At 38.9% G+C, this 11,485-nt stretch overlaps 1 protein-coding gene across 1 annotated transcript in view; it reads left to right on the top strand.

Annotated features, from left to right (window-relative positions):
* The window catches only part of UBE2N (ubiquitin conjugating enzyme E2 N), a 35,525-nt gene extending 27,321 nt beyond the window's left edge, over positions 1-8,204 (top strand). Inside the window, exons 2-4 of the mRNA XM_055237606.2 lie at positions 5,281-5,527; positions 5,706-5,846; positions 6,490-8,204. Coding sequence (XP_055093581.1) covers positions 5,281-5,527; positions 5,706-5,846; positions 6,490-6,530 — 429 coding nt within the window. The 3' untranslated portion in view covers positions 6,531-8,204. The remainder of the gene's footprint in view (positions 1-5,280; positions 5,528-5,705; positions 5,847-6,489) is intronic.
* The last annotated feature ends 3,281 nt before the right edge of the window (positions 8,205-11,485 follow it).

Raw genomic sequence — 11,485 nt, 5'->3', positions numbered from 1 at the left:
GAAAATGCAAAAATTAGCCAGGTGTTTGCTTGGACCCAGGAGGCAGGGGTTGCAGTGAGCCGAGATCGTGCCACTGCACTGCAGCCTGGGCAACAGAGCGAGACTTGTCTCAAAAAAAAAAAAAAAGATAAGTGAAACAGTAGGAATTTTAGCCCTTTACTTCTTCACTTAAAGAAATCATACTGTACTCTATCTTTCTACCAAAGAATAGTGTAAAACCAGAAGGTATTTTAGTTAGTCATGTGTTGAATAGTGGCCGGAAAGATTTTATTTCCTAGCCAGTTTTTGCCTTTTTAGGAAAAAAGTTGACATCAGTTTCTGTGGTTGAGACTTTTTCAGATGCTGCCATTTCAGACTTGTTTCATGTAGTTTGGATTTTATTCCTTTTTTCCCTCCCACAGTTTATGCTGTGGGTTTGTTAGGGAAACCAACACAGTTTAGTGAAATAATTATGCATGTTTTTGTGTCAGTCTATTAGAACTTGAGAGCAGCATATATTATAAGGACTATTTCAAAATGTTTTCTACACACAAAAGCTTATTTTAGAATGTGTTCTGATTAAATCTAGGCTTGATCAGGTCACATGATATGCTTAATATGTACATTCTTTACAAAGAATATCTGATTTTGAGGGTGAACTGAAGTTGAGAAAGTAAATGCCATATCTATCTCTGCCACTGTGTACTGAGAGTGATTTTGAAGCTATTTTGGGATATGCTTTTGGAGGCCTTTCTGTAGCTTTTTATAGTAGATACAGAGCTGCTACTACTTTGTGTAACTGGTGAGTGGTGGATTGGGACTCTTGGGCCCTGGCTTTCTTTTTTTTCCAGTCACCCAATTTATGGCATTCTAAAAACATGAAGACCTGGAGTAAAATTAAAGGACAGAGGTGAGGAGAGCCCGGAATTCAAGGAATTTTACCATCCAGTTATTTTCTCATTCTTCTACTCCTGCTATTCATCCCTAATACCTTAACTTTTTTCCTAAAAAATGAAGACCAGCCTCTTTTGTTCTGGTCACATGTTAAAGGACTTCCCAAGGTCAGAGGCTTCATTATTGCCTCTTGAGCTTTTTAATGCTCTAAAAATGTTTTAGTTTGAACCTAAAGAAATGTCAGTTTCTCACTTGCTCTTACATCGCCATGATCAAAACAAAAAACTAGTCTTAAATTAAAATACCAGAGACATTACCTAAAATGGCCATGGGTTTAATTAACACATATTGGGGAAGCATGTGATTTGTATTTACATCTTATGATTTCAGTATATTACTGTGCTGAGAGAGAAGTTGTTTGTTGTTGTTGTTTTTAACATATGCCCTATAGCTTGTGGAATGAAACAGTTTATGATGTATTTTTTTTTTAGGTGAAGGCAGTGTAAATAAAATGTTCTCATTTATTGTTTTTCATACCTAAAAGCTTATTTAAATATGAACATTTTTCTGGTGAAAAATAAATATAAGTAGAAGTTAGACTATTTTTCCCCATACCTGAGTGGCTCCTTTTGTTTTCCTTCTGTAATGTGCACATCCTGCCTTGAAAATAACCCTGCCTTAATGATGGTAGTGATGAAATTCTGATCGTTTATTTTCCTCTCTTCATAACATCAAATAGATTCAGAATTTGGTAAATATTAATTGAATATCTATTGTGCCAGGCAGTGTTCCAAATGCTGAGGATATAGCGGTCCATAAAATAGACTCAAATCCATCCTCTCATGGAGCTTAAATTCTGAACAAAATAAGTAGAAATGAGATTTGTTAGTAGTGCTGTGGAGATAAAGCCGGGGAGTGGGGATAGGGAGTGTGCAGGGTAGGGCTGAATGGGGTTTGCCATTTCAGTTATGATGGCTTCACTGAGAACACATGAAGATCTTAGGAGCTGAGGGAGCAAGACATACGGATATCTTGGGGAAGAAGAGGTGAGAGGATGCCTGGCACGTTGAAGAACTAACTACAAGGAAGCTAATTTTTGTCTGGAACAGAGAAGGTTAGGGGATGGAGAGAGAATAGCTGAAGATGAGTCAGAGAGGTAGGTTGAGTGAGGGCATCATATAGAGCCTCTTTTGGAGGACCATTACAAGGACTATGACTTTTTTTTTTTTTTTTTTTTTTTTTTTTTTTTTTTTTTTTTTTTTGAGACGGAGTTTCGCTCTTGTTGCCTAGGCTGGAGTGCAATGGTGTGATCTGGGCTCACCGCAACCTCCACCTCGCGGGTTCAAGCAATTCTCCTGCCTCAGCCTCCCAGGTAGCTGGGATTACAGGCATGCGCCACCATGCCTGGCTAATTTTATATTTTTAGTAGAGATGGGGTTTCTCCATGTTGATCAGGCTGGTCCGAACTCCTGACCTGAGCTGATCCACCCACCTCGGCCTCCCAAAGTGCTGGGATTACAGGTGTGAGCCACCATGCCCAGACTTTTTTTTTTTTGAGATGGAGTCTCGCCCTGTCACCCAGGCTGGAGTGCAATGGCATGATCTCAGCTCACTGCAACCTCCGCCTCCTGGCTTCAAATGATTCTCCTGCCTCAGCCTCCCGAGTAGCTGGGATTACGGGCATGCGCCACCATGCCCGGCTGATTTTGTATTTTTAGTAGAGATGGGATTTCTCCATGTTGATCAGGCTGGTCTCGAACTCCTGACCTGAGGCAATCCACCTGCCTCGGCCTCCTAGAGTGCTGGGATTACAGGCGTGAGCCACCACACCTGGCTCAGGACTATGACTTTTAAAGGGTCTGTGGATAATAGACCTGCGACGGAGGTAGTGAGGTCAGAAGCAGGAGAACAGGTTAGGAGGCTGTTGTAGTATGCCAGATCAGAGCTGATGGTTGCTTGGATCAGAGGTGTAGCAGTGGAAGGGTGAGAAACAGTCCAATCATGAGTGGAATTTGAAGTATAAAAAAAAACCAATTTGCCAATCAGGCTAGATGTGTGTGGCATATGAAGGAAAAGGTGGATCATTTGGAAAGATGGGTTTGCCAATAACTGATGTGGGGAAGACTTTATGGGAGGAGCAAAGGTTGGGGATAGGGAGGTCATGTTAAGTTTGGGATGCTTATTAGACATTCAAGAGCATATATCAAGCAGGTAGTTATAGAGGCAAGAGGCACGATGAGGGGAGAGGTCTGGGCTAGATATGAATTAGGGGAGGCTTCAGCTTATAGAGTGTATTTAGTATTTAAATTCTTTGCATTACATGAGATCACTGTGGAAATGTATAAACAGAGAGGAAGCCCTAGAATAGAGCCCCAGTGCACTTCAGTGTTGCGATGTTGGGAGATAGGAAGAAACCAACAAGGAAACTAAAGGAAGCTGCTGCCAGACAAGGAGGAAGAGAGCCATGAGAATATTTATAGGAAGTTAGATAAAGCTTTGCAAAGAGGAAGGAGACCAGCTGGATAAGATGTTGCATTTAGGTAAGATAAAGATTAAGCACTGGACATTTGATTTAACCTTGTGGAAATCATTGGTGACCTTAACAAACAAGTTAGCGATAACTACAGCTTGATTGGAGGGTGCGTTCAAGACAGAAGAGGAGGAGAGAGATTGGAGACAAGCAAAGTAGAGGTTCCTCTTCAAAGACTTTCCTCCCCATCTAATTAGGAATAAATAGTAATTTCTCTTAGAAGCAAAATTTATTCGAAGACCTGTGCAAACATTCTGAAATATCTGCTATCCATAATAAATCAATATGTTCTTAGCTCCCACAATTTAGCCTAAATATTTGCCCTGGCATGCTTATACTGGTCCAAGCAAGCATTAGGTCATAGCCTGTTCCTCTTCCTTATTTAAAAGTGTTTTTACCTTTCTCAGCATTCCACAAGTTACTTCCTCCTTCCTTTGTTCCCCTCTACCTTTACCTCTTAAAAAGTTCTAAGTTGCTAGCCAATCAGGACAAATACAGAATGTGAGGTCCCGTTCCAGCCAGTGGAAACCGGACACAGCAGTAGGGTGGATGCGTCAGGTTATAAATGACCCTGTCTCCTTTGTTCAGTGTACTCTTGTGGCAAAACTCCTGGCGTGTACCCTTTCTGCAGGAAGCAAAAATGGCCTTACTAAATAAATTAAATTTATGTTCAAGTGCTATTTCTTTATGTCACCGAGGAACAAACATTTCAAACAGATCAGTAAGATCTAGTGCTCAAGACCGATTGGCCCTAGCCAAGAGTATGTGACATTTCATCTATACAGGAGAAAAGCCAGAGCATATGGGCGCAGATGCAGGGAAATGTCCAAATGCTACAGTGGGAACTGATGGAAGTATCTAACTTGTCATGAAATAGGAAGCAGGACATCAGCCACAAGTGAGGTTGGGGATGGAGATGCTGGAGGTTTGAAGAGAGAAGAGAAAGAATAATAATACAGTTATTTAGGGGAGAGGGAGAATGATGAAAAAGAGAACTAATGATATGATTGTTGGGAGTATTAAGGGTTCCTCTGAAGTTAATTGTCAATTTTAGAGTAATCAGCATTGTTATATTTCTTTAGTCCTGTTCAGGTACCTGGGCCTCTTCTTATCTCCTTTCTTTAGTCCATTACATTTTTCAGAGGGGAGGTGTTCAGTGGGTTTAAAAACTAATTTTTGGCCGAGTGTGTTGGCCCATACCTGTAATCTCAGCACTTTGGGAATCCAAGGCAGGCAGATCACTTGAGGCCAGGAGTTCAAGACCAGCCTGGCCAACAGGGCGATACCGTCTTTACTAAAAATACAAAAATTAGCTAGGTGTGGTGGCGCACAACTGTAATCCCAGCTGCTCAGGAGGCCGAGTTGGGAGGATCACCTGGGCCCAGGGAGGTCAAGGCTACAGTGAGCCAAGATCTTGCCACTGCACTCCAGCCTGAGTGACAGAGTGAGACCCTGTCTCAAAAACAAACAAACAAACAAACCAAAAAAAACCACCAAAACTAATTTTACTTTTTAAATAACTTGGTTTTGGTTGAGTTTAGAGCAAGATGCCTTACTTATGTAATCCTAGTGTTACTTTATTTTACTTGAGTAAAAAAATCAGTTTTATTAACCTAATTTTATTAACATATTTGTAGACATTTGTAGCCAAAATGTATGATAACATCATTGGTATTCGCTTGCAGTTTCATTCAGCTGGTTGTAATTATTTAAATGGTATTTTTTTGAATTTGACATTTTATAAGCTAAATAAATCCTGTTGGGAGATTGGAGATGTTCTATTATGCCTAGTTCTAAGAGATGAACTTTCTAATTTTACTTTTGGTGTCTAGCAAAGTGACATTTGTTTCACAAATGTGTTTGTTTTTCTGTCATAGGAAACCCAGCGTTTGCTGGCAGAACCAGTTCCTGGCATCAAAGCAGAACCAGATGAGAGCAACGCCCGTTATTTTCATGTGGTCATTGCTGGCCCTCAGGATTCCCCCTTTGAGGGAGGGACTTTTAAACTTGAACTATTCCTTCCAGAAGAATACCCAATGGCAGCCCCTAAAGTACGTTTCATGACCAAAATTTATCATCCTAATGTAGACAAGTTGGGAAGAATATGTTTAGATATTTTGAAAGGTAAGTGTTATCTTTATCAGCATATGTTATCATTAAGCTTTCTCCTTTTTCTCTTAAGCATTCCATGTTTAGAATGTAAACATTATACAAAGATCAGAGAGGTCTGTGGGAGGGAAGTGAAGCAGTTCTGGGCCTGTTTTTTTCATGCTTTATCATACTGGGCCTGTTGCCTTCATAGATAAGTGGTCCCCAGCACTGCAGATCCGCACAGTTCTGCTATCGATCCAGGCCTTGTTAAGTGCTCCCAATCCAGATGATCCATTAGCAAATGATGTAGCGGAGCAGTGGAAGACCAACGAAGCCCAAGCCATAGAAACAGGTATCTAATATTCATTCTCCTTCACACCACTTCCACTTTTACAAATTTGTATTACCACTTAAACTTTTCTAAAGCTCTTGGCAAGGAAAAGAAATATAAAAAAATATAATACTTATAGTATGTAAATACCTCTTAACAAAATGGCCTGCTATGGGACCCCCCAAATTTAAAGACAACCTGTAATTGGAAGATCTTGGAGTCTCTTGTAACTATACCTGGTTTAACAAATACTGAGTGTGTACCATTTATCTAGTTATATGTAAAGAATAACTGGAAAACTTGAACTATTTTTGTAACCCATCTGATTAAAGTATTCAGCTGTTTATGGCTACAGAATTTGGAGTCAAGAACATTCTGCTACAAATTTTAAGAAAATTAGTGGGGAGAATTGTGTATCTAGAAATGGACAACTTGATTCATCCTCTTGAATTTTCTAGAACTTCTTAATTTTATTGTAGTGTTTTGGTAATTGGACATTTACAAAATCTTTCAGCCCTGATCCAATTTATAGAAAAAGGCATGAATTTAAGAGATTACAACATGACATTTCCATAATTAATAGTGGTTGTTTGCCATTTATAGTTTGGAAAGTAACATATTGAACTAAGTAAAATAATAATCCTATGTTTGTTTCTGTCTACAGCTAGAGCATGGACTAGGCTATATGCCATGAATAATATTTAAATTGATCCGATCATCAAGTGTGCATCACTTCTCCTGTTCTGCCAAGACTTCCTCTTCTTTGTTTGCATTTAATGGACACAGTCTTAGAAACATTACAGAATAAAAAAGCCCAGACATCTTCAGTCCTTTGGTGATTAAATGCACATTAGCAAATCTATGTCTTGTCCTGATTCACTGTCATAAAGCATGAGCAGAGGCTAGAAGTATCATCTGGATTGTTGTGAAATGTTTAAAAGCAGTGGCCCCTCCCTGCTTTTATTCATTTCCCCCATCCTGGTTTAAGTATAAAGCACTGTGAATGAAGGTAGTTGTCAGGTTAGCTGCAGGGGTGTGGGTGTTTTTATTTTATTTTTATTTTTTGAGGGGGGAGGTAGTTTTATTTTAATTTTATGGGCTCTTTTCCCCCTTTTTTGGTGATCTAATTGCATTGGTTAAAAGCAGCTAACCAGGTCTTTAGAATATGCTCTAGCCAAGTCTAACTTTACTTAGACGCTGTAGATGGACAAGCTTGATTGTTTGAACCAAAATGGGAACATTAAACAAACATCACAGCCCTCACTAATAACATTGCTGTCAAGTGTAGATTCCCCCCTTCAAAAAAAGCTTGTGACCATTTTGTATGGCTTGTCTGGAAACTTCTGTAAATCTTATGTTTTAGTAAAATATTTTTTGTTATTCGACTTTGCCTTTGTACAGTTTATTTTACTGTGTTTATTTCATTTTCCCAATTTGACAATCGTATTTTAAAATTAAAACTGATGGAACATTCTGTCTGGGTCTTCACCATCTGACAAACTGAATGGCAAGAGGTGGATTTTGCCAGTTTCTTTTCACTGATGCAGATTTGTGTTAAGATAGTACTGAATGGAGTATTTATAAACTGGCCCTGAGCATGCATAAAGCATCAGTATCTGACCTTTTTTTTAACCTTCTAGGAATTTGAAATAAATGTGTTTGTGTTGTCTGATTAGATGATCATTGGTGTCTTGCCACAATGTTTAAAAATTACTGTACAGGAAAGTCACAGCAAAGATAGCAGTTGTGACTGACATGTAGGACTTTCACAGTTGTGCCACATTTTTGCCTAAAATTTGGGTTATGACCTTTTTCTTGGTTCTTGTCTGAAAATTTCATCTGTAACCTTTCATGTGTGTTAAGAAACACTGATCTGATAATCATTTGGGATTTGCTGAGGCATTTGTGAGTTTTCCTTATAAACCTGATGAGCAGATCTCAAGTATCCAGCTTGCGTGTCATCAGAAAGGTTTATCCCTTTGAGAGTATCAAGTCCTCAATTAATGATTCTTGCTTTCATCCCTCTAGTATTTGCTATGGGAGCTTGTTTTATTCTTTAATTTGGAATTCAGTAATTTTTCTTTATCGACAGAATTCCTCCCCTCACAAAACTGTTCTTTCCCACCTCTCTCCGTATCTAATTCCTGATTCTTGTTATTTTTAAGTCATAAATGTAGCCAGTCATAAATACATAAATGTTAACCTTCGGGTTGCAACCTTGTCTCTTGCAGTTTAAGGTAATGGATATTGTAGCCCATTTGAATTTTCTTCACTCTTATTCTCGTAATTCTGGAGTTTCTTCAGATTGTGGTGTATTTTATTGTGCTCCTATGTAAGATGAAGAATTAACTATTAAAATTACATTTTCAACATACAAAAGCTTTTGATGACTGGTAACTGGTATCCTTCCAAATAAATGCATTGCTTGGTAACAAATGTTAGCTTAATTCAGAATAAAATAGTTAACAACCCTAATATTGTAAAATTTGAAAACTAATAACAGCAGCTGTCATTTATAACAATTCTTGGGCTGTTAAAAGGGTACATTTGACTATAGCTAAGGAAATCGAATCTCACTTTAAAAATGAACCACACAAAACTTCAAGAAACGAAACAGAGATCAACATTTACTGCCCGTAATATTGCTCATGGTTATAGCTAGTATCACATAGTGATTTACAAACCATGAAATTCCAGATTTAAATCTGTTGCACTACAAAAATGTCAATGATGTCTGCTAAATTTGTGAGTTACAGAAGTACAGAAATAAGTCATTTTCATTTCAAATGCAGTGAATTTCTAATTTCATGGTATATTTTTTTCCTTTGCAGTTTTGGTAAGAATCCCCCATTACTTTGATAAGACTTGCTTTCTCCACCAGTGGGATGAAACGAGTGCCAGTGTGTTGACTGAGCCTTCTTAGGACTTAAGGGGCTCTGGGAGAGGCCAAGGCAGCAGTTGAAAACTGCAGCTTCACCTGGCCTTTGGGCCTGTTTTCCCTGGCCCACACAGTGTGGCTGGTTAAAACATTCTGAATTTGATGACAACATTTTTAAAAATTGGGAGATTTGCATGAAAATCTAGAATTCTGGTAACTTTTGAATGATATGAAGATCTGGCAACAGTAGACCTGACCCACCTTTGTGCATGGGACTTACTGAGAGGATCTGAGTAGCAAACACTCTAAGAGCATGTCATTGTCTTCTCACCAGTTACTCTCCAGTTGGCTAGAGTCCCCTTCGAGCACACATGCTAGTCCTTCCCCCTTGTAAGCCTTTGGCTTTGTAATCCCTGGGCTAAAGGAAACAAATTATTCAACAAAAGTGTTTCATGTTTGCCCACTAGTTGTTGGGGATGATTAGGTGGTGAGTGAATGGCATGGAGCTTTCCTTTGGGGACCATATACTCTAATGGGGAAGGGAGACAGACAAATAGTTGTAACTCTGTTATGGAAAAGAGAAGTAACTTGGACAGACTTGGATTCAGGCCAGATGAACATCTCCAGGCACAGGAAACAGCAGCATCTGCAAAGTCCTGGGAGAGAAGAAAAGAATGTGAACATAAGTGGCTTCCTGAAAATCGACTGCCCAGGCTGGGCACAGTGGCTCACACCTGTAATCCCAGCACTTTAGGAGGCGAAGGCAGGAGGATCACTTGAGTCCAGGAGTTTGTGACCAGCCTGGCTAACATAGTGGGACCCAATCTCTATTTAAAAGAATATTGCCCATTAAGAGGCGTTTCTAAAATCTTGAAGTGTTGATAGGAGCTTTATGTTTTTTGACTTTTTTGATTTGTTGTAGTCTATCTACTTCACTGCGATTTGCTTCTGCTGTAGTTATCCTTCGTCCTCTCAAAGGCTGTCTAGCAAGATCTTAGGTCTAAAGTCATCTCGGTATTTGTCGGGAACTGGTTCTAGGACTTCCTTTGGATATCCAAATTCGCAGATGCTCAAGTCTCTGGAATAAAATGATGTTGTATTTGCATACAATCTACACAAATCCTCCCGCATACTTTAATATTTAGATTACTTATAATACCTATTATAATGTAAGTGCTATGTAAATAGTTATTGTTTAAGGAATAATGACAAAAATACACATGTTGACTACAGACACAATGTTTTTTGGAATATTTTCTGTCTGGTTCTTCGAATCCACGGAAGTGGAACCCATGGATATGGAGGGCCGACTATATAGAACCTTACTCTAGACCAAGAATGTACTTGTAAAACAATTTCAAAGAAGCACTTAAAAATAAGATTAAATAGAAACCAATAGATAAAAGTCACAGGTGCTATGGTGGTTTTATGGAGAATGGGGAAGGGAATCTGTCCTACAAGACATTATAAACACAGTGACCTAAGTGGAACTAAATTGGATCGTGGAAATGATAGGAATAGGCCTTATTTTTCTATTGAATGGTTCAGGAACCTTTTTTTTTTTTTTGGCTGCTCTAGCCACTTTTTTTTTTTTTTTTTTTTTTGAGACAGTCTAGCTCTGTAGTTTAGGCTGGAGTACTGTGGCATGATCTCGGCTCACTGCAGGCTCCGCCTCCCATGTTCAAGCGATTCTCCTGCCTCAGCCTCCTGAGTAGCTGGGACTACAGACACCTGCCACCACACTCGGCTAATTTTTTGTATTTTTAGTAGAGACGGGGTTTCACCATGTTGGGCCAGGATGGTCTCCATCTCCTGACCTCATGATCTGCCCACCTCGGCCTCCCAAAGTGCTGGGATTACAGGCGTGAGCCACCGTGCCCAGCCCCGCCACATCTTTTTTGTTAGTTGCAGTAGCAATACAACCTTATCTAGAAAAGCTGGCCAAAAAAGAAAATACCATGATAATAGGGTACCTAATTTATCACTTTAAGAAAAATGTAATATTTCATTGGAATAAGTACTTTTGGGCTGGGATGATATTTCATTTAGCTACTTGGCATGCCACCCATCTTAGGGAATTATATGAGGGTTTATATTTTAAATAACATAAAAAACAAAACATGCTGAATGTAATAATTTGAGAGAAATGTAAATAATAAAAGTCTGTCATCTACCACCTGGACTGGTAATATGTTGTTTGTTTTCTTAACTATACACTCACCCCTGCACTAGTCTCCATTTTATCATGGAAATCAGGTATATTCCAAGAGTTGGCTTTATGGTACTGAGTAACTTGCCATTAGCTGCCATGATTTTTTCTTTCTCAGTTTCTGGTGGATTGTAGAAGCATGTAAGTGCCTGAATGTTTAGATCTTAAATTTCTTGTAGCAGAGCATTTTATAGTGCTCATTAAGGAACTTTTTCTTAATGCCAATCACCTTTTCTTTGGGACAGAATGTTTTAGAAATTAGAAAAGATTTAACCCCATTACCACCTAGAATAGCATTTCCTTTTTTAAAGACTCCTGATCCATATTACCATATGACTGCTTTTGAAATAGCTCCATTGAATGTCGACAGTTCTTAAGTTTTATTATAACCTAGTAAGTTTACAGAGTCTCCTGGCTTAAGATCAGGAGTAGATATCAGATCTGGCAAAAGCAGCTTAGATGTGATAGGTTGATTGCACTAGATTGAACTTGGTGCTGTTTCCCTTAGGTTTTAGCAGGACATATCAGGACTGAGCAACCAAGTAGGTCTAAGTTACTACAATTCATGTTGTT

This window comes from Symphalangus syndactylus, chromosome 13, assembly GCF_028878055.3.
Source record: "Symphalangus syndactylus isolate Jambi chromosome 13, NHGRI_mSymSyn1-v2.1_pri, whole genome shotgun sequence".
Taxonomy (NCBI): Eukaryota; Metazoa; Chordata; class Mammalia; order Primates; family Hylobatidae; genus Symphalangus; species Symphalangus syndactylus.
The sequence above is the reverse complement of the archived record's forward strand: the minus strand, read 5'-3'. Positions and strand labels throughout refer to the sequence as shown.